The sequence below is a fragment of the Vipera berus genome (assembly GCF_964194415.1).
Source record: "Vipera berus genome assembly, chromosome: 1".
Lineage (NCBI taxonomy): Eukaryota > Metazoa > Chordata > Lepidosauria > Squamata > Viperidae > Vipera > Vipera berus.
The window spans coordinates 361,604,028-361,631,236 of NC_138202.1; the positions used below are offsets into that span (position 1 = coordinate 361,604,028).

General features: G+C 49.9%; 1 protein-coding gene across 1 annotated transcript; it reads left to right on the forward strand.

The window, feature by feature from the left end:
• The first annotated feature begins 1,915 nt into the window (after nt 1-1,915).
• On the forward strand, nt 1,916-26,944 carry LOC308674084 (dehydrogenase/reductase SDR family member 13-like). The gene is made up of 5 exons (XM_081338285.1): nt 1,916-2,109; nt 4,583-4,701; nt 18,468-18,591; nt 24,669-24,980; nt 26,393-26,944. The coding sequence occupies exons 1-5, from the start codon at nt 1,974-1,976 to the stop codon at nt 26,650-26,652; spliced, it is 951 nt and encodes a 316-aa protein (XP_081194411.1). The 5' UTR covers nt 1,916-1,973; the 3' UTR covers nt 26,653-26,944.
• The last annotated feature ends 265 nt before the right edge of the window (nt 26,945-27,209 follow it).

The following is a 27,209-nucleotide window of genomic DNA, read 5'->3' on the forward strand; positions in this document are numbered from 1 at the left end:
AGTATAGGTGGTACCTTGCTCAATAGTAGTAACTGTGAGAGGGATCTCAAAGTCCTAGTAGACAATCACTTCAATATGAGCCAGCAGTGTGCTGCAGCTGCCAAAAAAGCCAACACAGTGCTAGGCTGCATTAACAGAGGGATACAATCAAGATCAAGTGAAGTACTAATACCACTTTACAATGCTTTGGTAAGGCCACACCTGGAATACTGCATCCAGTTTTGGTCACCACGATGTAAAAAAGATGTCGAGACTCTAGAAAGGGTACAGAGAAGAGCAACAAAGATGATTAGGGGGCTAGAGGCTAAAACATATAGGGAACGGTTGCTGGAATTGGGTATGTGTAGTTTAATGAAGAGAAGAGTGAGGGGTGACATGATAGCAGTGTTCCAATATCTGAGGGGCTGCCCCAAAGAAGAGGGAGTCAAGCTATTCTGCAAAGCACATGAAAGCAGGACAAGAAGCAACGGATGGAAACTAGTCAAGGAGAGAAGCAACCTAGAACTAAGGAGAAACTTCCTGACAGTGAGGACAATTAACCAGTGGAACAGCCTGCCTCCAGAGGTGGTGAATGCTCCAACATTGGAGGTTTTTAAGAAGAGACTGGCCAGCCATTTGTCTGAAATGGTATAGGGTTTCCTGCCTGAGCAGGGGGTTGGACTAGATGACCTCCAAGGTCCCTTCCAAATTATTATTATTATTATTATTATTATTATTATTATTATTATTATTATTATTATTATTATTATTATTAGGAAGGCCTGGGGTCGCGATGGGTCGGACACGACTTCGCAGCTAATAACAACAGAGATGAAATGATAGAAGGGGTTGAAGGCACAGGAACCTTGGGGTGAGTGATCATGCAGTATTGGAATTCAACATTATGCAAGCACAAGCAATAGAATACAGTCAAACTAGAGTCTTCGACTTTTAATTTCAATAAACTTAGAGAGAGCTTTGGAAGGATTCCATGGATGAGAACTCTCAAGGTAAAAACAACCCAAGAAGCTTGGGAAACTTTGAAAAGTGAGATTCTAAAAGCCCAGTCTAGCACAATAAGAACCAAGAAGAAAAATAACAGCTCTCAAAAGAAACCAGCATGGTTGCATAAAGAAGTCTCTGATAATTAAGCAATGAATTTGCAAACAACTAGAGGCAAACAAAGTCATAACCAAAAATCAACGTAGGCTTGTCGAAACCAGATCATGCCAGACAAAACGTGTTGCTAGAAGTCCTACAAGGTCGCTTCCAACTCTGTTATTCTGTTCTGTTCTGTTTTTCTAGTGCAACCCCCTGCTCAGAGAGGAGACCCTATACCCATTCTAGACAAATGGTGGTCCAGTCTCTTCTTAAAAGCCTCCAGTGATGGAGCACCCACAACTTCTGGAGGGAAGCCTTTCCACTGGTTAAGTGTTCTCCCTAGCAGGAAATTCCTCCTTAGATCTCCCTCTGAGGATCCTTTCCTCCCTCCCTCTCTCCCTTCCCTCCCTCTCCCTCCTTCCCTCCTCCCTCTCTCCTTCACATTCTCAGCTCCTCCCTCCCTCCCTTCTTCCTCCTTTCTCTCCCTCCCTCCCTCCTTCCTCACTTTCTCCTTCACATTCCCAGCTCTTCCCTCCCTCCCTTCCTTCTCCCTCTCTCTCCCTCCCTCCCTCCCTCTCTCCTTCACATTCTCAGCTCCTCCCTCCCTCCCTTCTTCCTCCTTTCTCTCCCTCCCTCCCTCCTTCCTCACTTTCTCCTTCACATTCCCAGCTCTTCCCTCCCTCCCTCCTTCCCCCCTCTCTCCCTCCCTCCCTCCCTCCCTCCCTCTCTCCTTCACATTCCCAGCTCCTCCCTCTCTCCCTCCCTTCTTCTCACGCAACTCTTATACACGCGGGGAGGAGCGGGAGGCGGACCAGGGCGGGGACCGTCCCGGTAAAGTCCAAGCGCTCCCGGGCTGCGGGGCAAGGGAGCGGGGCCGGGCGGGCGAGCGGGCCATGGAGGCGGCGGCGGGGCTGGCGGCGGGCGCGGCGGTGCTGCTGGGGCTCTGCGCGCTGCTCTACTACAACTTGGCTTTGGCCACCCGGTGCCGGAACGCGGTCAGCCTGCGGGGCAAGACGGTTCTCCTCACAGGTAGCTCCGGGGGCTGCTGCGCTCCCATCCCAGGCGGGGGGGGGGTCGCCTTTCTTTCTTATGAAATAACCCCCCCACCCCCACCTCAGGGGCTCCAGGCAGGATCAGGATCCCGGAGCGAAAGCGCAGCTCGAAGGGCAAAGAGAAATGCGGCTCGCAGGTTGATCATAAACCAGGCTGTCCGCGGAGATTCTCCCCCATCCAGGTTGACCCAAAGGTGCTTTTGACCAAACCGGGAAAGTCCACCCCAAAAGCGCCTTCGGAAGAAAGCCGGTGAGAAGCCGAAGGGCAGCGGCGGAAGCGGGGAGGGTCCGCAGAGACCAGCCTGGGACCCCTGCCCGGGAAGGGAGGGGGCGGTGCGGGAGAGCAGGGGAGAAAGTTCCCGCTGGGCTGCCGGAGAGCCCTGCCTGGCCCAGTCCGAAGGAGCGACAGAAGAAGCGAAAGGTCTTCGGAGAAAATCAAGGAAGTCCACGTGCCTCCTGGAAAAGCCCCTTTGCTACAACAGAATGACAGAGTGCTGGCAGAGGGCCCTCGGAGGTCTTCTAGTCCAACCCTCCTGCTCGAGTAGGAGATCCTAATCCATTCCAGAGAAGGGGCTGTCCAATCTCTTCTTAAAAACCACAATTTCTGGAAACAAGCCGTTCCACAGATGAATTCTTCTCATGGTCAGGAAACTTTTCTCTCCTCAGTTAGGATTCAGTTTCCAACCGTTGCTTCTTGTCCTGCCTTCAAATGCTATAGAATAGAAATAGACATAGACATAGAAATAGAAATAGAAATAGAAATAGAAATAGAAATAGAAATAGAAATAGAAATAGAAATAGAAATAGAAATGAGGACCCAGATTGTTGGGGGCAATTAAGGATCCAGATTGTTGGGGGCAATTAAGCTGACTTTGTAATAATGCCGCTTGGGGTGTGTGTGAAAGCCCTAATAAGCAGGCATATACATAGAATGAAGGCTACTGCTAAGCTTGTAAGCCGCCCTGAGTCTTCGGAGAAGGGCGGGATATAAATGGGATTAAAAAAAAATAGAAATAGAAATAATAGAAAATAGAATAGAATTAGAAGAGAGGAGAGGAGAGGAGAGGAGAGGAGAGGAGAGGAGAGGAGAGGAGAGGAGAGGAGAGGAGAGGAGAGGAGAGGAGAGGAGAGGAGAGGAGAGAAGTTGGAATAGAATAGAATGGACTGGACTAGACTAGACTAGAATAGAATAGAATAGACTAGAATAGAATAGAATAGAATAGAATAGAATAGAATAGAATAGAATAGAATAGAATAGAATAGAATAGACTAGACTAGACTAGACTAGACTAGACTAGACTAGACTAGAATAGAATAGAATAGAATAGAATAGAATAGAATAGAATAGAATAGAAATGTGACTCTGGCTTCCCCCATTGGCTTTGCTGGTCAGTAGGTTGCAAAAGTGGATCATGTGACCCCGGGACACTGCAACGTGACCCCGGGACATTGCCAAGCGTCTGAATTTTTATCATAGCCCACGGGGCTGCAATGTTCATAAGTGTGAAAAACAGTCATAACTCACTTTTTTCTGTGCGATTGTAACTTCGATCATTAAATGAATCATTATAAGTTGAAGACTATATGTAGTATTTCTAGAGTCCGCAGGAATAGGAATACCTTAAAACTGTTTTTCAGTCTTCTCATTGGCTTTGTTTATTCCCTGCTAAGTAACTGTTTGTCCCCGGATCAGAGGGAGAAAACAGGATTAGTTACTTCCTCTCATCCATGCATTAATGATTAATGCATGACTGGCCTTCAAATTGTTTTGCAACTTGTGTTAGTAAAGTGACACCCTGCAGAACCAGTGTTGGGAGACCTGCGCCATCTTCTGGTCTGACAGGAACATTGCATCCTATTTTTTGAAATGCCTTTCTTTTTTATTATTATTACTAAATTTATTTCCCACCCATCTCACTACAAAGTGGTCCTTTCAGAGACCTAAAGGGACTCCAAGCATCTCAGTCAGGAATGCTGAACTGTACTTCAACCATCCCATGGATTGTTGGATGTCAGAATTGGGTAAAAACCACACAACAGGAAAAAATCATTGTTCGATTTTCATATGTTTGAAATATTAGAACCCTGTGAAAAACATTTCAGTGCTGCTGTACCTTCAGACGATGACTAAAATAATGGTTGTAAGTCGAGGACTATTTGTATTACCCCTGAATGATTTTAAGTTATTCTTTTTTGTTGATGTAAGACTGCTCTTAAAGAGTTGTGAAAATCATGCCCTGAGCCAGGGTTTCTCAACTTTAAGATGCTTTTAATTCCGGGAGTTGAGGTCCACCTGTCTTAAAGTTTCCAAGGTTGACAAACGCTGCCACACAAATGCTTCCATGTGTGACACACCACAAAAACTGCAGGCACACAAATGCAGGCCTGCCTCCTGGGTCCCCATCAAAGGCTGGGCGATCTCTGTGAATACTTTCTCTGCCCTTTCCTAGGTGGAAATACTGGGATCGGGAAGGCCACAGCGGTGGATCTGGCCCGGAGAGGCGCCCGTGTCATTCTGGCCTGCCGTGACAAAGCAAGAGGAGAATCGGCTGTGTGCGACATCAGACGGGTTAGCGCCTGCCGTGCGGGTCTCTCCTTCCTTCTGTTCTTCAGCACTCAGGTCTTTTTCTGATGGTTTTTATTTACTTATTTAGCGCATGGCATCTACCGAGATCATGCAATTCCTTATATGCAGTGCAGATAAAATAGAGTATACTGGCAGATGCAAATGTAAGTTTAAAGTATGAACAGATATGTGTATATCAAGTAAGTGGTCAGTACAATAAATATAAAATATGAAAGGTAAAGGTAAAGGTTCCCCCGCACACGCGTGCTAGTCGTTTCCGACTCTAGGGGCCGGTGCTCATCTCCGTTTCAAAGCCGAAGAGCCAGCGCTTGTCCGAGGACGTCTCCGTGGTCATGTGGCCGGCATGACTAGACGCCAAAGGCACCCAGAACACTGTTACCTTCCCACCGTAGTGGTCCCATGGCATGTGGCTCTGGCGTGGGCCCCTCCGCAGCTGACGCATCTTGGTCTGGTGTTCTGGCAGCTGGAATTTTTGTTGGCGGCCCCTGGTCTGTTCGATCTTTTCTCTCCGTCGCGGCAGCTTTGGAGCTTATCAAACTTTTGAAGGATAGCATCGACCTCGTCCTCGTCCTCCTTCCCCCAGTTGTTGTCTCTTATGTCATCTTGATGGACTGACCCATTCGGCCCATTGCTGAGTTGAGCTGGATTTTCTTGATGGCTGTCTTTGTATGCCATAATTTCCATAGTGACCTCCGCTAAGCTCATCGTAGGCTTTGTGACTATTTTCCGCTGCAGCTGTTCGTTTTTTTAGTCCTAGTACTATTTGGTCACGGATTCTGTCCTCGAGATCAGGAAATTGGCATCTGCGGGCAGCATGGTGCACCCCTGCTATGAAGTCGGTCGCAGACTCACCAGGTAATTGACACCGGCGGGTGAAGTTTAGACGCCAAAAGAGCTCTGATCTCTTTGGCATAAAGTGTGAACGGAGATGCTCAGTGAGGTCTGCGTATGTCACCGTAGCAATCGGGTCTGGGCTGCAGAGTCCGATGGCGATGTCATACACCGCCAGTCCACTGAGGCACAGCAATGCCGTGGCTTTATGCTGGTCTTCTGTGATTCTGTTCACCAAGAGGTAACCTTACACTTGTCCCCAATGCGACTCCCAGTGCTCGGGATGTCGGATATCGAATTCTCGGATATGACCGAGGTTGGCCATGCTGTCCTGGTCATGGGTACTGCTTCACGAGATTGAAGGTGGGAGAGATTTCCTCTTCCACAGCCAGCAACTTCAGCTAGTGACTTAGCTCTGCGAAGCGAGATTGAAGGCAGGAGAGATTTCCTCTTCCACAGCCAGCGACTTCAGCTAGTGACTTAGCTCTGCGAAGCAGTAGATCCCACCTTTGTCACCAGTGCAATGTATTGCAAGCTAAATGACCACTCCGAGACAGCAGGCTTTCCACGAAGAACGGTTTATTTCAGTGTAGCCCCAGACAGCTGACAGCGTGTTTAGGTTGCCCTTTTATACCCGAGCCGGCAAACCCTTGCCCAACCCTGTCAGCGTATTCTCCCGCCGCAGCAACTCGGACCAATCAGCTGGCGGCCGTTCTGACAGCTCCAAGCTGTCAACTGGTTTCCATGCATGCGTAGTCAACCGGCGGCCGCTTTGACAGCTAAGAGCTGTCAACAAGCTGTTGCATGTGCGCTTGAGCTGTCAAGAGGCTGACAGCGATTTTCCTCATAACCTAATCGTTTTTCCTAACATCTTATAACATATTAACATATTATAACATATTACAACATAACACAACAATATATGTTATTGTTTGTTCCTGTCAAGGAATTGTGCAGCAGCTGTGTAGATGAAATTTAGTTTACCTCAGGATATTCCTCTGCTCCTGTAAATATATATATTTACAGCAGTCTTTGTCATCATCCAGAGAGAAAGAACACAAGATAGTCAGGAATAAAGGGATATCACGGATATTCTGGATGATGACAAAGACTGCTGTAAATGTGTGTGTGTGTGTGTGTGTGTGTGTGTGTGTGTGTGTGTAGTCTTTGAAATCATCCAGAAAGAAAGAACACAAGACAGTCAGGAACACAGGAATATCCTGAGGTAAATTAAACTTCATCTGTAGAACTGCTGCACAATTCCTTGACAGGAACAAGCAATAACACATATAGCCCAAGAAAGTATCCTTAGGAAATTCACACCAGAAGCAGTTAAACGATTTTAGCTTCCTTCGATATAGAATTATAACACCCCACTGCAACTCTATGGCACCATATTATGGTGACTTTATCATGGTTTTACCCTAACTTAATATTTTATCTTATATACATAACTATAACTGTAACCAGGGCTTTTTTTCTCATAGACTGCTCAGAACAGAGTTCCGGCACCTTTTTTGGATGGAACCTTGTAGGGTAGGCAAGGCAGGTTGTATGACATGTGTGAGTTCCGGCACCTTTTTCTTTTACAAAAAAAGCATTGACTGTAACTATTCTGAATCCAAGCCATTGTGCATTAATTAATCTCTTGATAAGACCTCTATGGTCTAGATAAGCAGATTTCCTTAACATTAACACCTCTCTTCAGATAGTTTGAACTCGTGGAAAACACCTTTTATCATATAGAAATACCTTTATTGCATGTAGATTAAGATGACGTTTGTACAGCATTTCCAAGATATTTCCAAGGTATCTCCAAGGTCAGAAAATGGTAATATTCCCAGTGACTGCACATCTGCTGTTGTCACATGTTAGCTGAATAATAATGGAGGATGGGATTCTCTCCAGAGACAAAGGAGGAGGAAGTCCATCCCAGAAAGGGGAGGGAAAAGGAAATACATCATAGGGTAGGAGGGCCTGACTGCCCACATTGTAATTACTCCAAAACAGCCATGTGGTGGCAGCACACTCCCCGTCTGGTATTACATAATACCACCATATAAAATGATATAACGGTAGTTATGGAAATGCAAATACATGTTTGTAGTTTGCTAGTTGTCATAAAATACCTGAGAGATATAGGTAATAAACCTGAGATAGACATAAAACTACGGGGCCTAGAGAGCTATTGGAGATCCAGCCGATCCGAATCCGACCGATCGCGACTAAGGTCCTTTACGAGGTCTTATCTCGCGGCGCTGAGGAGGGCAAGGTCTAATTACTTTGCTACCCTTATCGCGTCTGCAGATAATCGCCCGACCGCCCTGTTTAGGGTGACCCGCTCCCTCCTTAATCTAGAGGTGAAGGAGGATCCCTTGCAGGGTCGTGCCGAGGAATTTAGCCAACATCTGCTGTACAAAATCGCTCAGATCCAGACCAGTCTGGATTCCAACTGGGCAGAATCTGACGATGAGAACATGGACAGTCTTGTTGATGTTATCTGGGAAGAGTTCGATCCTGTGACTCTGGACGAGGTAGAAAGGATCATGAGGAAGCTGAGCTCCACTACATCCTTATTGGACCCGTGCCCCTCCTGGCTGGTTTATGCGGCTCGGGATGGGACACGAGGCTGGATCCATGCAGTGGTAACTGCTTCATTGAAAGAGGGCAGTTTCCCTGCAGCCTTGAAAGAAGCGGTGGTGAGGCCCCTCCTCAAAAAGCCTTCCCTGGACCCAGCTGTTTTAAACAACTTTCGCCCGGTCTCCAACCTTCGCTTTCTTGCAAAGGTTGTTGAGAGCGTAGTGGCGCATCAGCTTCCTCTGTTCCTTGAAGATACTGATTATCTAGACCCGTACCAATCGGGTTTCAGGCCCGGACACAGCACGGAGACGGCATTGGTCGCTCCTTATTCCTCTGTTCCTTATTCCTCTGTCCTGGTCCTATTAGACCTCTCTGCGGCTTTTGATACCATCGACCATGGTATCTTACTGCGGCGTCTCAGGAGATTGGGAGTGGGAGGCACTGTTCTTCAGTGGTTCTCCTCCTACCTTCTGGAACGTTCACAGTGGGTGTTGGCGGGTGGGCAGAAATCGACCCCGAGGCCTCTCATTTATGGAGTTCCTCAGGGGTCGGTCCTCTCACCTCTCCTGTTTAACATCTATATGAAGCCGCTAGGTGAGATCATCCGTGGTTTTGGAGTGGGTTATCATCAGTATGCTGATGACACCCAGCTTTTCATCTCGACCCCAAACCACATCAGTGATGCCCTCGACGTGATGTCCCGTTGCCTGGAAGCGGTCCAGGTATGGATGGGGAGGAACAGGCTTCAACTCAACCCGGACAAGACTGAATGGCTGTACATACCGGCATGTCAGGATAGTCAGATTATTCCATCTCTTAATATTGGGGGCGAGTTATTACCCCCCGTAGATAAGGCTCGCAATCTGGGTGTCCTCTTAGATTCACAGCTCTCCTTAGAAGATCATATAGGAGCTGTGACTAGAGGGGCCTTCGCCCAGGTTCGTCTGGTGCGCCAGTTGCAACCCTATCTGGACCTGGATGCCTTGCGTACAGTCACCCATGCACTTGTGACTTCTCGTCTAGACTACTGCAACGCTCTTTACATGGGGCTGCCATTGAGAACCACTCGGAAGCTTCAGCTAGTGCAGAGTGCAGCTGCACGAGTTCTTTTGGGGGTCTCCCGATACTCCCATATTACACCTCTGCTCCGTGAGCTGCACTGGCTTCCAGTTGCCTTCCGAGTGAAATTCAAGGTGCTAGTGATGACATACAAAGCCCTACATGGCGTGGGTCCGGATTACCTACAGGAGCACCTACTGCCAGCGTCAACATCCATCCGTCCTGTACGCTCCCACAGAGAGGGCCTCCTCAGGGTACCACCGGTCAGAGAATGTCGGCTGGTGACCCCCAGGGGGAGAGCATTCTCGGTGGGTGCACCAATCCTTTGGAACCGCTTACCAGCTGAACTCCAGATGGCCCCCGACCTTCGCTCCTTCCGGCGTGATCTAAAAACTTATCTATTCGAACAAGCCGGCCTGGCCTGATGGATTTGGGTTTTAAAATTATTTATCTAATGTATTCTTATTTTATTGCTCTGTACACCGCCCTGAGTCGTCCGGGAGAAGGGCGGTATATAAATCAAATAAACAAATAAATAAATAAAACTTGAGAAATATAAAATAAACATGCATACATATGAGGCATAAAACCTGAAAGATATAAAATCAGCATGAGATATATGAGGTATAAAACCTGAGAAATATAAGAAATAACATGCATACATATTGCAATAATAAAAACTGCCATTTCAGGCTGAGGTTTTGCTTGTTGTGTTCAAGACCTGAAAGATATAAAAGAACATGCATATATATTGCAATAATAACAATTGCCTTTTCAGGCCTCAATAGTCTGGATCAAGTTGAAGGCACTTTTCTTCTTGAAGTCAGGATTCAACAGGGAAAGCAACGAGTTCAGTCTTCAAGAGGCAAAGGCAGGACAAGTTTTGCGATGGTCTGATGAAAGTTTTTGGTGCCCTTCGATTCTTGAGGTCGGTGGTCCTTAAACAGAACAAGGTCTCTAACTTGAAGATAGGGTAAAGGTGAAATGTTGGTGACTGGAGCGTGACTTTGTTGCTCCCCGCCATGCTGCTCTCCGCCATAATTTGAAGCAGGGTTGGATACAGGTGGTTGCTGTGGATTGCCTGGAAGTGGATCAGGATGCGTAGCTGTATCGTGTTTGTCGCTATCGCATTCTGTGCACTTGACAAAGGCTTTACAATTTTTAGCAAAATGACCATATGAAGCATAGCACCTGTAGCATATTCCAAGTTTTGAGGAACCTCTTTCCGCTCTTGTATAGTCATTGCTCCAAGCTGATGACATTTTCTAAGAGGGTGAGGCAGTTTGTGAATAGGACACTGATGATTGGGATCTTCATCCCCACCACCTGAATCGCTCCATTTAGGAGGAGATGGTACAGGATGTGAGTTGCCACCACCTGAATCACTCCATAGAGGAGGGGATGGTACAGGAGGTGAAATGCTACCACCTGAATCACTCCATTGAGGAGGAGATGATACAGGAGGTGAGATGTCCGTCTTTCTTGTAGACACAGCTCCACGTGAGTCTTTGTGTTGAGCTGCTGTGTTAACATACCTTGGTGATGGTGATGGAGCAGGCACACTGGATTCAGGGTAGTTGAAGCTGGGGTCATTGTTCATCCAGGCATGGTGACTGATGAACCTGCAAACATATGAGAATGGGGGAAAGAAAAAGAGTAGAACGAGTTTCTCTCTGATATTGAAGTTGAGATCAGCAGCAGCAGCTTTGAAGGTTGCTTTCCAGGATCTGTAGGTCTCTGGATGGTCATTAAACTTTGAGGGGCTAGAGTTGAGAAGCTCTTGTCGAATCATGTACCTGGCATGGTCAGAACAGTCTGACCCCTCACTCTTTGATGCCAAAGAAACTTGTTGGACCCCTTGGGTGTGGAGGTTTTCTGGTGAATAAGGATGAGGTGCACCAGGATAGAGTGATGTTGTAAAGGCATTCAGCTGCGGTGTATTCTCTAAAGCTTGTGCTGGCTGTCGATTCAACCGTTGATCATTGCTGGAAATTATGTTATCATCGGCAAGAGGTGATGCAGTTTGAAGTGTTGGCGCACCTGCTTCTGGGCATTGAAGAGGTGCTGGCCTTGGCAGGCTTGGGGCTTCTGTGCTGTCTGTAGGAAGCACAGCTGACACACCTGTGTGTTGGCATGGAGAAGGTGTAGGCCTTGGCAGGCGCGGGACTTCTATGCTGTTCGTAGGAAGCACGGCTGATGCACCTGTGCTGTGTTGTTGAAGAGATGTAGGCTCTGGCAGGTGCGGGGCTTCTGTGCTGTTTGTGGGAAGGACAGCTGACGCACCTGTGATGTGTTGTTGAAGGGGTGTAAGCCCTTGCAGTTCTGTGGTCTCTGAGTGGTGAGTGGGAAGTGCAGAGAATGCACTTGTGTTGTGGTGCTGAAGGAGTACAGGCCTTTGCAGTTCTGGGGTCTCTGTGGTGTTTTTAGGCAGTGTGGAAGATGGCTCTGCATCGTTGCAAACATTATGCTTTAAGACATATTGACTGGTGCGTTCCTTCGGATCCTCCACTTCTATTGGGATGGAACAATCTACCTCGGTGCTTTCCTTCACTGCCTGTTCATAGACCTTCAGCTTTGCCAGGGCAGCTGCTCGTTCCTTTTCTATTTGCAGAATTCTCATTTGGGCTTCCTCCTTTACTTGACGGGCTTTCTCCTCTGCTTGGCGAGCCTTTCTCTGGGCTTCCTCCTCTGCTTGGTGGGTCTTTCTCTGGGCTTCTTCCTCTGCTTGACGGGCTTCCTCCTCTGCTTGGCGGGTCTTTCTCTGGGCTTCTATTTCAGCTTCCTTCTTGGCAAAGGATGCAAGTGCGTCCTTTTCTTCTACAAGCGCACGAGCCTCTAGTAGCTTGTCATGTATCGTTTATTTATTTATTTATTTTATTTTATTAAATTTTTATACCGCCCTTCTCCCGAAGGACTCAGGGCGGTGAACAGGGCATATCTTAAAACTACAAAAGTACAAAAGTTAAAAAAGAATTAAATTATTGCCCACAATAAAAACAATAAAATATATATATAAATATTAAAACCCTAAGTAATTCCCCATCAGGCCAGGCCAGCTTGTTCAAATAAATGGGTCTTTAACCCGCGCCGGAAGGAGCGGAGATCCGGTGCCATCCGGAGCTCAACCGGCAGCTGATTCCACAAAGCCGGAGCGCCCACAGAGAAGGCCCTCCCCCTGGGGGCCACCAGTCGACATTCTCTGACTGGAGGCACCCTGAGGAGGCCCTCTCTGTGGGAACGCACGGGGCGGAGGGGAGTCGACGCCGGCAGCAGGTGGTCCCCAAGGTATTCCGGACCCATGCCATGTAAGGACTTAAAAACCATCACTAAGACCTTGAACCTCACCCGGAAGACAACTGGTAACCAATGCAGCTCGCGGAGCAAAGGTGTAACATGGGAGTACCGGGAAACTCCCAAGACAACTCTCGCGGCCGCATTCTGTACCAGTTGGAGCCTCCGAGTGGTCTTCAAGGGAAGCCCCATGTAGAGAGCATTGCAATAGTCAAGACGAGAGGTCACGAGCGCATGAGTGACCGTACACAGGGCATCCCGGTCTAGATAGGGCCGCAACTGCCGCACCAGGCGAACCTGTGCGAAAGCCCCCCTGGTCACGGCTACTACATGATCTTCTAAGGTAAGCCGTGCATCCAGGAGGACTCCCAAGTTGTGAGCCCTATCTACGGGGGGTAAAAACTCACCCCCCATAGAAAGTGATGGAACGTTTTGAATGTCCCGGGATGCCGGAATGTACAGCCACTCAGTCTTGTCAGGGTTGAGTTGAAGTCTGTTCCTCCCCATCCAGACCCGAACCGCCTCCAGGCAACGGGACATCACAGCGAGGGCATCACTGGGGTGGTTTGGGGTTGAAATGAAAAGTTGGGTATCATCAGCATATTGATGATACCCAACTCCAAAACCACGAATGATCTCACCCAGCGGTTTCATGTAGATGTTGAACAGGAGAGGCGAGAGAACCGAACCCTGAGGAACTCCACAAACGAGAGACCTAGAGGCCGATCTCTGCCCCCCTGCCAACACCGACTGCGAACGTCCCAGGAGATAGGAGGAGAACCACCGAAGAACTGTGCCTCCCACTCCCAATCCCCTGAGACGCCGTAGCAGGATACCATGGTCGATGGTATCGAAAGCCGCCGAGAGGTCTAATAGGACCAGGACAGAGGAATATCCCCTATCCCGGGCCCTCCAGAGATCATTCACCAGAGCGACCAATGCCGTCTCCGTGCTGTACCCGGGCCTGAAACCCAATTGGTACGGGTCCAGATAATCCGCTTCATCCAGGACCAGAGGGAGCTGATGCGCCACCACACTCTCAACAACCTTCGCAAGAAAGCGAAGGTTGGAGACTGGACGAAAGTTGTTCAAGACAGCTGGGTCCAAGGCAGGCTTCTTGAGGAGAGGTCTCACCACCGCCTCCTTCAAGACGGTGGGGAAATTACCCTCACTCAAGGAAGCAGATATCACCGCCTGGAACCAGCCTCGTGTCCTCTCCCTGGCTGCATAAACCAGCCAGGAAGGGCACGGATCCAATAAACATGTGGTGGAGCTCAACCTCCCCATAATCCTGTCCACTTCATCAGGGGTCACAGAATCAAACTCTTCCCAGATAACATTGACAAGACCGCCCGTGTCCTGATCGTCAGACTCTGCCCAGCTGGAGTCCAAACCGGTCCGAATCCGAGCGATTTTATCCGACAGATGTTGACCAAACTCCTCGGCACGACCCTGCAAGGGATCCTCCCTCACCTCCTGATTAAGGAGGGAGCGAGTCACCCTAAACAGGGCGGCCGGGCGATTATCTGCGGACGCGATGAGGGCAGAGAAGTAATTACACCTCGCTGCCCTCATCGCTGCGAGATAAGACCTAATATAGGTTCTTAACCGCAACCGGTCGGATTCGGATCGGCTGGACCTCCAGCAGCTCTCTAGGCCCCGTTTCCGACGCTTCATCTCCCGGAGCTCTGCAGAGAACCATGGAGCTCGATGGGATCTGCACCGGGTCAGGGGCCGCAGGGGTACAACTCGGTCCAGTGCCTCAGTGGCTGCCCTTTCCCAGGCTTCCACTAAGGCATCCGCCGAGCTGTGAGCGACGGAGGCAGGTGGGGATCCCAGCGCTGCCTGGAACCCGAGAGGGTCCATTAAGCGTCTGGGGCGGTACCATCTAGTTGGTTCCACATCCCCACGGTGGGGGGTGGCAAGACGGAAGACCAGCCGCAGGAGGTGATGATCGGTCCATGACAGGGGCATAATAAATGGAGAGCCCCCACCAAGATCATCCAACCACCGTCCAGATAAAAAAGCCAAGTCAAGGGTGTGGCCTCCCTCATGAGTTGGTTCAGAAATTACCTGCGTCAGGTCCATGGCCGTCATGGAAGCCATGAACTCCCGGGCTAACTCAGATGACCCTCCCAGGGATGGCAGATTGAAGTCACCCAAAACTAGAAGTTTGGGGAACTCAATCACCAAACCGGAGAGGACATCGAGTAGTACGGGCAGGGCTGCCGCTGTGTGACTAGGCGAAACGTACACCAGCAGCAAGCCCAACTGCGCCCCCGAACCAAACCTCAAAAAGAGAGACTCACACCCGACAATCTGAAGAACGGTGGTCTCCCGCGGACATAAGGTCTCCCTAATAACAACCGCCACTCCCCCGCCCCTACCTTGAGCCCGAGGCCGGTGTAACGCTCGGAAACCTGGTGGGCAAATGTCAACCAAAGGGACCCCACCCTCTGGACCCAACCAGGTCTCGGTGATACAAGCCAGGTCCGCATGCTCACCCTCCACCAGATCCCGCACAAGGGGAGCCTTATTAACCACGGACCTGGCATTCAGGTACACCAGCCGGAGCTCAGGAGGCTGCACATCTTCGCTCCCGGCACCTCGGGGAAGAACCAGAGGGTCGGATCGCCTCACCGCTTGCAAACAGCGGAGACGGCCCTCCCAGTAACGATACGGCCCTCTGTCCATACGCCTGCTGCCATACCCCAGTGTCGTGGGAATCGGTAATCCCACGACCTGCTCCCGAGCCCCAGATGTAACCACAACCCGCTCCCCCCGAACGCCGTCAGACCCAGGCCTGGCCTGCAACACAGTTGTATGGCCACCCCCCACAGCCAGACAACCATTACCCCCCACCCCCCTCCCCAACCCCCTAAAAAATTTGACTAAAAAATTAACCAGGGGCCTCTTATTAAATTTATATCGAGAGCCCCTGGCCTTACCCGGCCATCTCTCAGGGTCCCAATAATTGGGCCCTTCATCGAGACTGGGGATAGAAAAGAGGGCGGGACGCGCCCAGGAGAGGGGGGCACCCCTGAGGGCGAGCAAGTCCGTATCGGAATATCGGTACATACAGTCCGAGCAAATCCAGAGAGGGCAGTCCAATAGTTAAAAAGTCCAACAGGAGGTTCGAAGGTAAGGAGTGGAACATTTGGGCCATCCACCAACCTACTGCCACTCGGTTGGATGCTCCCAGGGGCAGCCCACAACCCGTCCTCTCACAACGGGGCGCGAGCCTGCTCCCGGGGATGGTCCAAAATGCACACCCTGGGTGGGGCAGCACCCATAGAGCCCTGGAGCGAAAGGATCTAGCGGAGCGTGCTGTGCGTCTACTTGATGTAGACCTATGAGATCTGGTCTCTTGCAGGTCTGCAATACGGATTTCTGCCTTATTCTTTGCATCTTGCACTAGGAGATCTCTTTGCTGGTTCAGATCCTCAGTTTTGGTTATTTCTGCTAAGGAATCATCTACATTAGAGTCATACAAAAAACCTATGTATTTTGCATACTGCCGTAGGTAACGTACATAAGCTGCAGATAGGCGATCTATAGAGTCTCTTAATGCAGCAGGATTACCATTAAGGCTCAGCAAAATTGTCATGGCATGTGCGGTTCTGTCCCATAACTCTGACAATTCATTGGAAAGTTCATTCTTAGTTACCTCATAATTTTCTCTGAGTTTCTGGGTTGGTTTTATTGTACGCTTGGGTCTTACAACTTCTTGGTGCAAATCAGGATTGTCTGGTTGAACCAGCTCTTCTGAATCAATGGGACACTCTGCCATGGCTAGGACAGGTACAGGAAACTTCCTAGGTATTTTTGACTAAATTTGGTGAACTTTGCTCTTTGACCACCAGGGGGCGCCTTCTGTGTGGTCAGAGACTTCAGGGAAGTTGGGGCACCTTCTGCGTGGTTAGGGACTTCAGGAAAGTTCACCCTTTGACCACTGGGGGCACTCTACATGTGCCTGAGGACAAGCCTTTTACTTGCTGAGCAGCCACTGGGGTGAGTAGGTGAGTACTTCAACAAAGTTCACCCCTTGACCACTAGAGGTCGCTGTTTGGATGCAAGCCTGTTATTGTCTCTAGCTTGAATTTGGATGCAAAGTGAGGCAATTGTTCCTTCTTATGACCACTAGTCGTGAGCCGGTCTGGAACTCTCGAGGGACTTCCTGTTCGTATTAAGAGTACCAACCGTAGGCTGTAAACTGTGTCTGACGAAGGTTAATTTGCTCTTTGTTCCTAGTTTATAGCTAGAGTGCCTTGCTTAGTCATATAAAATGCTTGCATAGCTTGCCATAAGTGTGAATCAAAGTCTCTCTCTATATACAAGCTTTCACATGCATTTCAAATTTGCAGACAGTTTAAGCGTTTCAGTTTGGCCACCAGAGGTCGCTGCCTGCCTTAGCATAAAACCAAGCCGGCCTTTTGTCTCCTGGATTCCAAGGGTGGTGTCTCTTTGACTGAGCAGCAACCAAGAGCTGGGTTGCCAGGCGACTAATTGCTTTATTGTTTTTTTATGACCTTCCTAAGCGGTCTTTAGAACAAAGAGTTCTTAGCAAGCTAGAAAACTTTTTTCCTCTTTGAGTAAAGATTCAGCTCTGAAACAAATTGTTTGCAACAGTAAATCTCTGAACTTTCTAGTGAAGTTTAGGAGAAAGGCAATTTTAGAGGAGACAGACGGGAAAATTCTAATCTTGCATCTTGATTTCACAAAACTCAAGCTTACAAACACAGTCTCTCTTTGTAATTAGAAATGTTGGAGGCAGATCTGAGGAGAGATTCATTGCATTTCAAGCAAGGAGGCAGTAAAATTTTAACAAGCCTTTTGAGTGGGCTCTTCAGGAAAACAGGAAGAAACATCAATCCACACAAACAGAATCCTGACAACACAGCTCTGCTCTTTGCAGAATCAGCTGGAGAACAACAAATTACTCATTTTCCTTTTTACTGTAGGCATGCAAGTTTATAGAAGCACTTTTTGACTGAGCTTTAGTTGCAGAGAATCATGCACACTTTAGAAACAGACAGAAGGAATTCAAATTACATTTTCTAACTGTTTTAAACTTGATTGTAGAAAAATAGGCATGCTTAGATTGCAGATATAAGGAATTCCAATTACATTTCCTGCCTAAGCTTGATTGCAGAAACATCCACATATATGAATTGCAGGCACAAGGAATTAAAACTCATTTTCTGACTATGCTTGATTGCAGAAATATGCAGACAAGAGGAATTTAATACCATAAATTATAACTATACATATAAATATAAGTACAAATATAAATATACCTGTCAGGAACACAGGAACATCGTGAGGTAAATCTTAACAGCACACAGAGGACACAGCAGAAAAAGGCGGGAAAGAAGGGAACCTCCCCTCCGCACCCATGGCAACCAATCAGCGCAGATTACCTCATGCAGGAGCCAGCACTCTCCAACAAATCAAGTACACTGAATTCGAGATCCCAAAACTTCTGATGCACTTCCAGTTGCCCTGCAGACCACCCGCCATTCCCCACTTGAAGAGCTTTGTCTTCAGTTCTGGCCTGTCCTATTCGGGGGCTCCATATTTGGGGGGCAGCTGGAAGTGGTTTTGTTGGATCTGCGTGATCCGTTTGGTTCTGGTTATTAAAACTCATCCATTTTACCTGCCCTTCTTCATTCTAGACCGTAAGACTGTGATATGTTATTATAGAATAACAGAGCTAGAAGGGACCTCAGGGGTCTTGTAGTACAACCCCCTGGCTAAGCAGGAGACCCCTAACCATTTCAGACAAGTAGCTGTCCAGCCTCTTTTTAAAAGCCTCCAATGTTGGAGCATTCACAACTTCTGGTGACCAGCTGTTCCACTGTTTTATTACACACCACTGATTGTCTGGAAGTGAGCAGACATATGGAGAAGGCGAGTAAACTGGGATCAGCCTTTGAAGCCACACCCGATCCCGATTCTTCTTAGGATTCCTTTTGCTCCTTTTCCAGGAAAGCGGGAACTCGGAGGTGATCCTGATGATCCTGGATCTGGCCAACCTCAACTCCGTGCGAGCTTTTGCACAGACCTTCTTAAAATCGGAGCCCCGTCTGGACATCCTCATCAACAATGCCGGTGGGTGCCGAGCAGACCCCCCCGGGGTATCTGGGCAAGGAAGTGGGAATATTGTGGGGGTTTCCAGGATTATTATTATTATTATTATTATTATTATTATTATTATTATTATTATTATTAATTTAATTTGTATACCGCCCTTCTCCCGAAGGACTCAGGGCGGTGAACAGGGCAATGCATAAAAACAAGATACAAAAATTAAAATTATTAAAAAGTAATTAAACAACAGTGCCCGTAAAATTAATACAGATTAAAAGTTAAGATCCATTTATAAAATCCAACCCCGTCCCATCAGGCCAGGCCAGCTTGTTCAAAGAGATGGGTTTTAAGATCGCGCCGGAAGGAGCGGAGATCGCGCGCCATCCGGAGCTCGACCGGAAGATGGTTCCATAGATCCGGTGCACCCACAGAGAACGCCCTCCCCCTGGGGGCCACCAGTCGGCATTCTTTGACCGGTGGCACCCTGAGGAGGCCCTCTCTGTGGGAGTGTACTGGGCGGAGGGAAGTTGACGCCGGCCGAAGGTGCTCCCCAAGGTATTCCGGACCCATGCCATGTAGGGCTTTGTAGGTCATTACTAACACCTTGAACCTCACCCGGAAGACAACTGGAAGCCAATGCAGCTCGCGGAGCAAAGGTGTGACATGGGAGTGTCGGGAAACTCCCAACACAACTCTCGCGGCTGCATTCTGTACCAGTTGGAGCCTCCGAGTGGTCTTCAAGGGTAGCCCCATGTAGAGAGCGTTGCAGTAGTCAAGACGAGAGGTCACGAGCGCATGAGTGACCGTACGTAAGGCATCCCGGTCTAGATAGGGCCACAACTGGCGCACCAGGCGAACCTGGGCGAAGGCCCCCCCTAGTCACAGCTACTATATGGTCTTCTAGGGAAAGCTGTGAATCTAGGAGGACTCCCAAGTTGCGAGCCCTATCTACAGGGGGTAATAACTCACCCCCCATAGTGAGGGGTGGGATATCCTGAATATCCCGAGATGCCGGTATGCACAGCCACTCAGTCTTGTCAGGGTTGAGTCGAAGCCTGTTCCTCCCCATCCAGACCCGGACCGCCTCCAGGCATCGGGACATCACGTCGAGGGCATCACTGGGGTGGTTTGGGGTCGAAATGAAAAGCTGGGTATCATCAGCATACTGATGATACCCAACTCCAAAACCACGAATGATCTCACCCAGCGGTTTCATATAGATGTTGAACAGGAGAGGCGAGAGGAACTCCACAAACGAGAGGCCTTGCGGTCGACCTCTGCCCCCCTGCCAACACCGACTGCGAGCGTCCCAGGAGATAGGAGGAGAACCACTGAAGAACCGTGCCTCCCACTCCCAATCCCCTGAGGCGCCGCAGCAGGATACCATGGTCGATGGTATCGAAAGCCGCTGAGAGGTCTAATAGGACTAGGACAGAGGAATATCCCCTGTCCCGAGCCCTCCAGAGATCATTCACCAGCGCGACCAATGCCGTCTCCGTGCTGTACCCGGGCCTGAAGCCCGATTGGTACAGGTCTAGATAATCCGCTTCATCCAGGACCAGAGCTGATGCGCCACCACACTCTCAACAACCTTCGCAAGAAAGTGAAGGTTTATTTATTTATTTATTTATTTTATTGCATTTATATACCGCCCTTTCCCTGAGGACTCAGGGCGGTTTACAGGGAGTTAAAAATCAACCATACAAAAGTTAAAACCCAATTTAAAAAAAATATTAAATCAACCCTGTACTATTAAAAACCCCAATTAAAATGAATGTCTCCTCAGCCTGGGCCCGAGAGCTCAAAGAGCCAGGTCTTCAGGCCCCGGCGGAATGATCGGAGGTCGGGAGCAGTCCTCAGCTCCACCGGCAGCTGGTTCCAGAGGGCAGGCGCCCCCACTGAGAATGCCCTATCCCTGGGTGTCACCCGCCGACAATCTCTTACCGGCGGGACCCTGAGCAGACCCTCCCTGTGGGAGCGCACTGGGCGAAGGGCGTTTGATGCCGGCAGCAGGTGTTCCCTCAAATACCCCGGACCCAGGCCATGTAGGGCTTTATAGGTGATAACCAGCACCTTGAATTTCACCCGGAGGGCAACCGGAAGCCAATGCAGCTCGCGGAGTAGAGGTGTTACATGGGAGTATCGGGAAACCCCCATTACAACTCGCGCGGCCGCATTCTGCACCAGTTGAAGCCTCCGAGTGGTCTTCAAGGGCAGCCCCATGTAGAGAGCGTTACAGTAGTCCAAACGGGAGGTCACAAGCGCATGAGTAACTGTGCGTAGGGCGTCTCGGTCCAGATAGGGACGCAACTGGCGCACCAGGCGAACCTGTGCAAAAGCCCCCCTGGTCACGGCTCCTATGTGATCTTCAAAATTGAGCCGTGAATCCAGGAGGACGCCCAAGTTGCGAGCCCTATCAACGGGGGGTAACACCTCACCCCCCATCGTTAGAGGTGGAATAACTTGGTTAACCCGAGATGCCGATATGCACAGCCACTCAGTCTTGGCGGGATTGAGACGAAGCCTGTTTCTCCCCATCCAGACCTGAACCGCCTCCAGGCACCGGGACATCACGGAGAGGGCATCACTGGGTTGGTTCGGGGTGGAAAGAAAAAGTTGGGTATCATCAGCGTACTGGTGATACCCCACCCCGAAGCCACGAATGATCTCGCCCAGCGGCTTCATATAGATGTTGAACAGGAGAGGCGAGAGAACCGACCCCTGAGGGACTCCACAAATGAGAGGCCTCGGGGTGGATCTCTGCCCTCCCGTCAACACCGACTGCGAGCAGCCCTGGAGGTAGGAGGAGAACCACCGTAAAACGGTGCCTCCCACTCCCAACCCCCTGAGACGCCGCAGCAGGATACCATGGTCGATGGTATCGAAAGCCGCTGAGAGATCTAATAGGACCAGGACAGAGGAGCAACCCCTGTCCCTTGCCCTCCAGAGATCATTCACCAGCGCGACCAATGCCGTCTCCGTGCTGTGTCCGGGCCTGAAACCCGATTGGTACGGGTCCAGATAATCAGTTTCCTCCAGGAACAGAGGGAGCTGATGCGCCACCACACTCTCAACAACCTTCGCCAGAAAGCGAAGGTTGGAGACCGGACGAAAGTTATTTAAAACAGCTGGGTCCAAGGCAGGCTTCTTGAGGAGGGGTCTCACCACCGCCTCTTTCAAGGCGGCGGGGAAACTACCCTCACTCAAAGAGGCAGATATAACCGCCTGGAACCAGCCTCGTGTTCCCTCCCGGGCTGCATAAACCAGCCAGGAAGGGCACGGGTCCAATAAACATGTGGTGGAGCTCAGCCTCCCCATAATCCTGTCCACTTCCTCCAGAGTTACAGGATCGAACTCCTCCCAGGTAACATTGACAAGACCGCTCGTGTCCTGATCGTCCGACGCTGCCCAGTCGGAGTCCAGACCGGTCCAAATCCGAGCGATTTTGTCCGACAGATTTAATTAATTTAATTTAATAATTTGATTTCTATACCGCCCTTCTCCCGAAGGACTCAGGGCAGTGAACAGGGCAATAAACAATAAAAATCGAATACAAAAATTAAAAAGTCATTAAACATCATGCCCATAAAATCAATACATATTAAAGTTAAAACTAGTTTTAAAAACCCAACCCCATCCCGTCAGACCAGGCCAGCTTGTTCGAAAAAGAATGTTTTGAGATCGTGCCGGAAGGAGCGAAGGTCGGGGGCCATCCGGAGCTCAACCGGTAAGCGGTTCCAAAGGTCTGGCGCGCCCACAGAGAACGCTCTCCCCCTGGGGGTCACCAATCGGCATTCTTTGATCGGCGGCACCCTGAGGAGGCCCTCTCTGTGGGAGCGCACTGGATGGAGGGAAGTTGACGCCGGCCGCAGGTGTTGCCGTAGGTAATCCGGACCCATGCCATGAAGGGCTTTGTAAGTCATAACTAACACCTTGAACCTCACCCGGAGAGCAACCGGTAGCCAATGCAGCTCGCGGAGCAAAGGTGTAACATGGGAGTATCGGGAAACTCCCAAGACAACTCGCGCGGCTGCATTCTGCACAAGTTGGAGTCTCCGGGTGGTGCAGATGTTGACTAAACTCCTCGGCACACCGCTGCAAGGGTTCCTCACTCACCTCCTGATTAAGGAGGGAGCGGGTCACCCTAAACAGGGCGGCCGGGCGATTATCTGCGGACGCGATGAGGGCAGCGAAGTAGTTAGACCTCGCCACCCTCATCGCTGCGAGATAAGACCTAATATGGGTTCTTAGTCGCAATCGGTCGGATTACGATCGGCTGGACCTCCAACCGCTCTCTAGGCCCCGTCTTCGACGCTTCATCTCCCGGAGCTCCGCGGAGAACCATGGAGCCCATTGGGATCTGCGCCGGGTCAGGGGCCGCAAGGGTACAACTCGGTCAAGTGCCTCCGTGGCCGTCCTTTCCCAGGCTTCCACTAAGGCATCTGCCGAGCTGTGAGCAGAGGAGGCAGGTGGGGACCCCAGTGCTGCCTGGAACCTCTCCGGGTCCATTAAGCGCCTGGGGCGGAACCATCTAGTTGGCTCAACACCCCCACGGTGGGGAGTGGCAAAATGGAAGACCAGCCGCAGGAGATGATGATCGGTCCATGACAGGGGCATAACAATTGGGGAGCCCCCACCAAGATCATCTAACCACCGTCCAGATAAGAAAACCAAGTCAAGGGTGTGGCCTCCCTCATGAGTCAGTCCATGAATTACTTGCGTCAGGTCCATGGCCGTCATGGAAGCCATGAACTCCCGAGCTAACTCAGATGATCCTCCCAGGGATGGTAGATTGAAGTCTCCCAAAACCATGAGTTTGGGGAACTCAATCACCAGCCCTGAGAGGATATCGAGAAGCTCAGGCAGGGCTGCTGCTGCGCGACTAGGCAAAAAGTACACCAGCAGCAAGCCCAGCTGCGCCCTAGGACCAAACCTCAATAAGAGAGATTCACACCCGACTATCTGAAGAACGGTGGCCTCCTGCGGACATAACCACAGCCACTCCCCCACCCCTACCCTGAGTCCGAGGCCGGTGTAGCACCCAGAAGCCTAGTGGGCAAAGATCAACCAGGGGAATACCGCCCTCTGGGCCCAACCAGGTCTCCGTGATGCAGGCCAGGTCCGCATGCTCACCCTCGACCAGATCCCGGACGAGAGGAGCCTTATTAGCGACGGACCTGGCATTCAGGTACACCAGCCAGAGCTCAGGTGGCTGCACATCCCCGCTCCCGGGACCTCGGGTCGAAGACAGAGGGTCGGAGCGCCTCACTGCTTGTAAATAGCAGAGATGCCCTCCCGGAGGTCGGTACGGCCCTCTGATCTTACACCTGCTGCCATTCCCGCTCCTTCTCTTCCTTCGGGGGATTGGCCGTGACTTCAGAAGCAGCTCTCTCCTCTTTGTGGTTATTTGCTTTTGGTATCCCACCTTTATTATTATTTTTACAAGTAACCCGAGGCGGTGAACAGATCCAGCATGCCTTCCTCCTCCTATTTTCTTCAAAACAACAACCTTGTGAGGTCGATTGGGCTGAGAGAGAGAATGATCGACTTTGCTTTCACAGCTAAGGCGGGACTAGAACCCTTAGACTCCTGGTGATTGGCCCAAAGTCTCCCCGCTATCTTTCATGCCTAAGGCAGGATTTGAATTCATAACCTCCTGCTTTCTAGGTTTAACCACTAGGGCAAACTGGGTGCTTTAGAGATAATCTACAACTTATGACCATTATGGTTGTAAAGTGTGATAGTTATAAAGTGGGTCACCCCTGTGACTACTATGATTTCATGACCTTTGTTGAGCCAGTCGTGAAGCGAACCATTTGTTCACTATGGGGACTTTTTGCTGAAAAGTGGGAGTAAACTCTGTTCTTCAACAAAAATGTTGTAAATCCTCCATCACATGACAGTGGGCAAGGTTGTAAAGTGAACACCAATTCCCAAGCGCCTATAATGTGATCATGTAATACTGGGGGGAGGGAGCCGTTTCAACATTAGAACTGGGTTGTAAATACATTTTGGGCATCTGTTGTATCTTTCAATGATCACAAAGTGACACGTTGTAAACTGAAGACTACCTGGAATTCGCTTACTTATTTTGGCAGGGGTCTTTAAGGACGGTCAAACCGCTGATGGCTTTGACCTGGCTTTCCAGGTCAACCACCTGGCCCACTTCCTGCTGACCCACCTGCTCCTGGATCAGCTGAAGCGCTGCACCCCCAGCCGGGTTGTAATCGTGTCCTCGATTCTGCACTTCAATGGGAAGATCGACTTTCGGACCATCCACAAACCGGTGGAGGGGATGTGGCAGGCCCTACAATCGTACAGCAACAGCAAACTAGCCAACACTCTCCACGTGCGAGAATTGGCCAACCGGCTGGAAGGAACCAACGTCACCTGCTACGCGGTTCATCCAGGTAAGTGGAAGTCCGGCTCCAAGAAGCACAAGATGGAGCCCCCGCAGGTCCTGCTGGGGCTCTGCAGACATTTCTCTCCCACTGGGGGCTCCCTCAACCCCCCCCCCCTGCAGAGCCACCCCGGGAGTTTCCTCCATTGGGTTCCACTGGGGAGGGAGACGTCTCCCACCCTCCCAGGTACCAGAGCTAATAGAATCCTAAAAATTTAGATGGGCTCTTGGAGGTCTTCTAGACCAACCTACTGCCTAAAGCAAGGATGAGGTTTTCCCCCCTCCATTTCTGCATCCTCTTCACCTTCCCTTCTCTTCCTCTCCCTCTTCCTCCTCGTCCTTTGCTCTTCCTCCTCTTGCCATTCTCTTTCTGTTCCTCTGCCTCCCCACTCCTCCTATTCCTTCTCCCCTTTGCTTCCTCCTGCTCCTTTGCCTCCATTTACCTTTCCTCCTGCTCTTCCTCCTCCTCCTCCTCCTCCCCCTTCCTCTTCCTCCTCCTTCCTCTCCTCTTCTTCCCCATCCACCTCATTCTCCTCCTCCTCCTCCTCTCCAGAAAACCCCCTCCCTTCTAGCACTGATGACGTTCCCAGGTTGAGTCATGAAATGTCTGTGTCACAGTTCCAATAGATGAAACCAATTAAAAGAACTTCAAGGGAAAGATTTCTTCCTTAAAGCACATTTTATTCAGGAAACAAACTATTGGCACTTACATAGTTGAACCCAAGACTGAAGTTCCCTCCCCCTGATACAATGCAACAAGTTGCAATTCCCACCGCAGAAAGGATGACATTAATCACATTCACCAATTATTCTAAAATGCGGGCTCTCCTCCCAACTTCTCAACCCGCCAAAACTTTATCTAACCTTCACCTTGTGTTCACACACAGCTGCAATTATTGTGGTAGCATTCCCCTTCTCCCCCCTTCTACATCTAAATGTCTCAAACATCAGGAAAAGCACAGTTAAAGCAAAAGGTAAAATGGTTGCAGTTTCTTAATTGTCACATTGTTGACATCCTGCAAGAAAACAGCCAAACTCAGAGTGGACCAAGGACCTCACACTTCAACTCTGAGCTACAAATATTCTATCAGAACATTGTTATTTAACATTATTTATTTGGATGTATTAATTGCCCCACTGCAATGACTTCATGCCTGCAAAGCACGCATGATCACAAACACACACACACGCACACACACACACACATACACACAGAGAGAAAGCCGCTGGCATCCTCACCCACTCAGCTTGAGCTCTTGGTCTTCTGAGACATTTCCTATGTTGCCCAAAGGATGCCAAGCGGCCCATGGTTCCTGGTGAGAAACGGGTACTGTGCGAAGGGTTTATTCAGGATCTCCCTCCCTCCCCCCCCCTTTGGGTAACTTTTCATCTGCAGCCTGTTCTCTCTGCCTTTGATTTCAGGAAATGTTAAAACCGAAATTTCTCGCTTCTGTCCCCGTTGGCTCTTTGGGCTGGGTTGGTTCGTTCAGCTGTTCCTCCGAAATTGTGATTCTGGTGCCCAGACCACCATCTACTGTGCCACCGAGAAGGACATCGAGCGGCTGAGCGGGCAGTATTTTGTGGACTGCCAGCCGAAGGTGCCCAGTCGACAGGCCCGCGATGACCAGCTGGCCAAGAAGCTCTGGGAATTCAGCGAGAGGCTGCTGGGACTGACCAGCTAAATTTGTCCACTTTAAATTTCCCCCCTTAATTTTTTCTGAGGTGAAGGTAGGAAAACACACAGAAAAGCACGCACAAAATCACAGCAAAGCACCTGGACAATTAGCACAGCCCCCCGCCCCCGGGCTGCGTGCTTTCTCCATGGCACTTCTCTGTCTCCGTGGAAATGACTGCAACTCGAAGGATCCCTCTGTTAAAGAGCAGGTTGACCTCGACGTACGACCATGGTTCAGCCCAAAACCTCTGTTGTTAAGTGACACATTTGTTAAATGAGTCTTGCCCCATTTTACGAGCTTCCTTGCCTCAGTTGTTAAGTGAATCGCTGCGGTTGATAAGTTAGTAACAAGCTTGTTAAGCCTTGGCTTTGCTTGCCAGAAGGTCGTGAAAAGGGATCACATGACCTTGGGACACAGCAACGGTCATAAATGCAAGTCAGTTGCCAAGTGTCTGAATTTGGATCACGGGACCGTGGGGATGCTGCAACGGTCGTAAGTGTGAAAAAGGGTCACGAGTCACTTTTTTCTGGGCCATCGTAACTCTGAATGTGTGAGATGGTCTC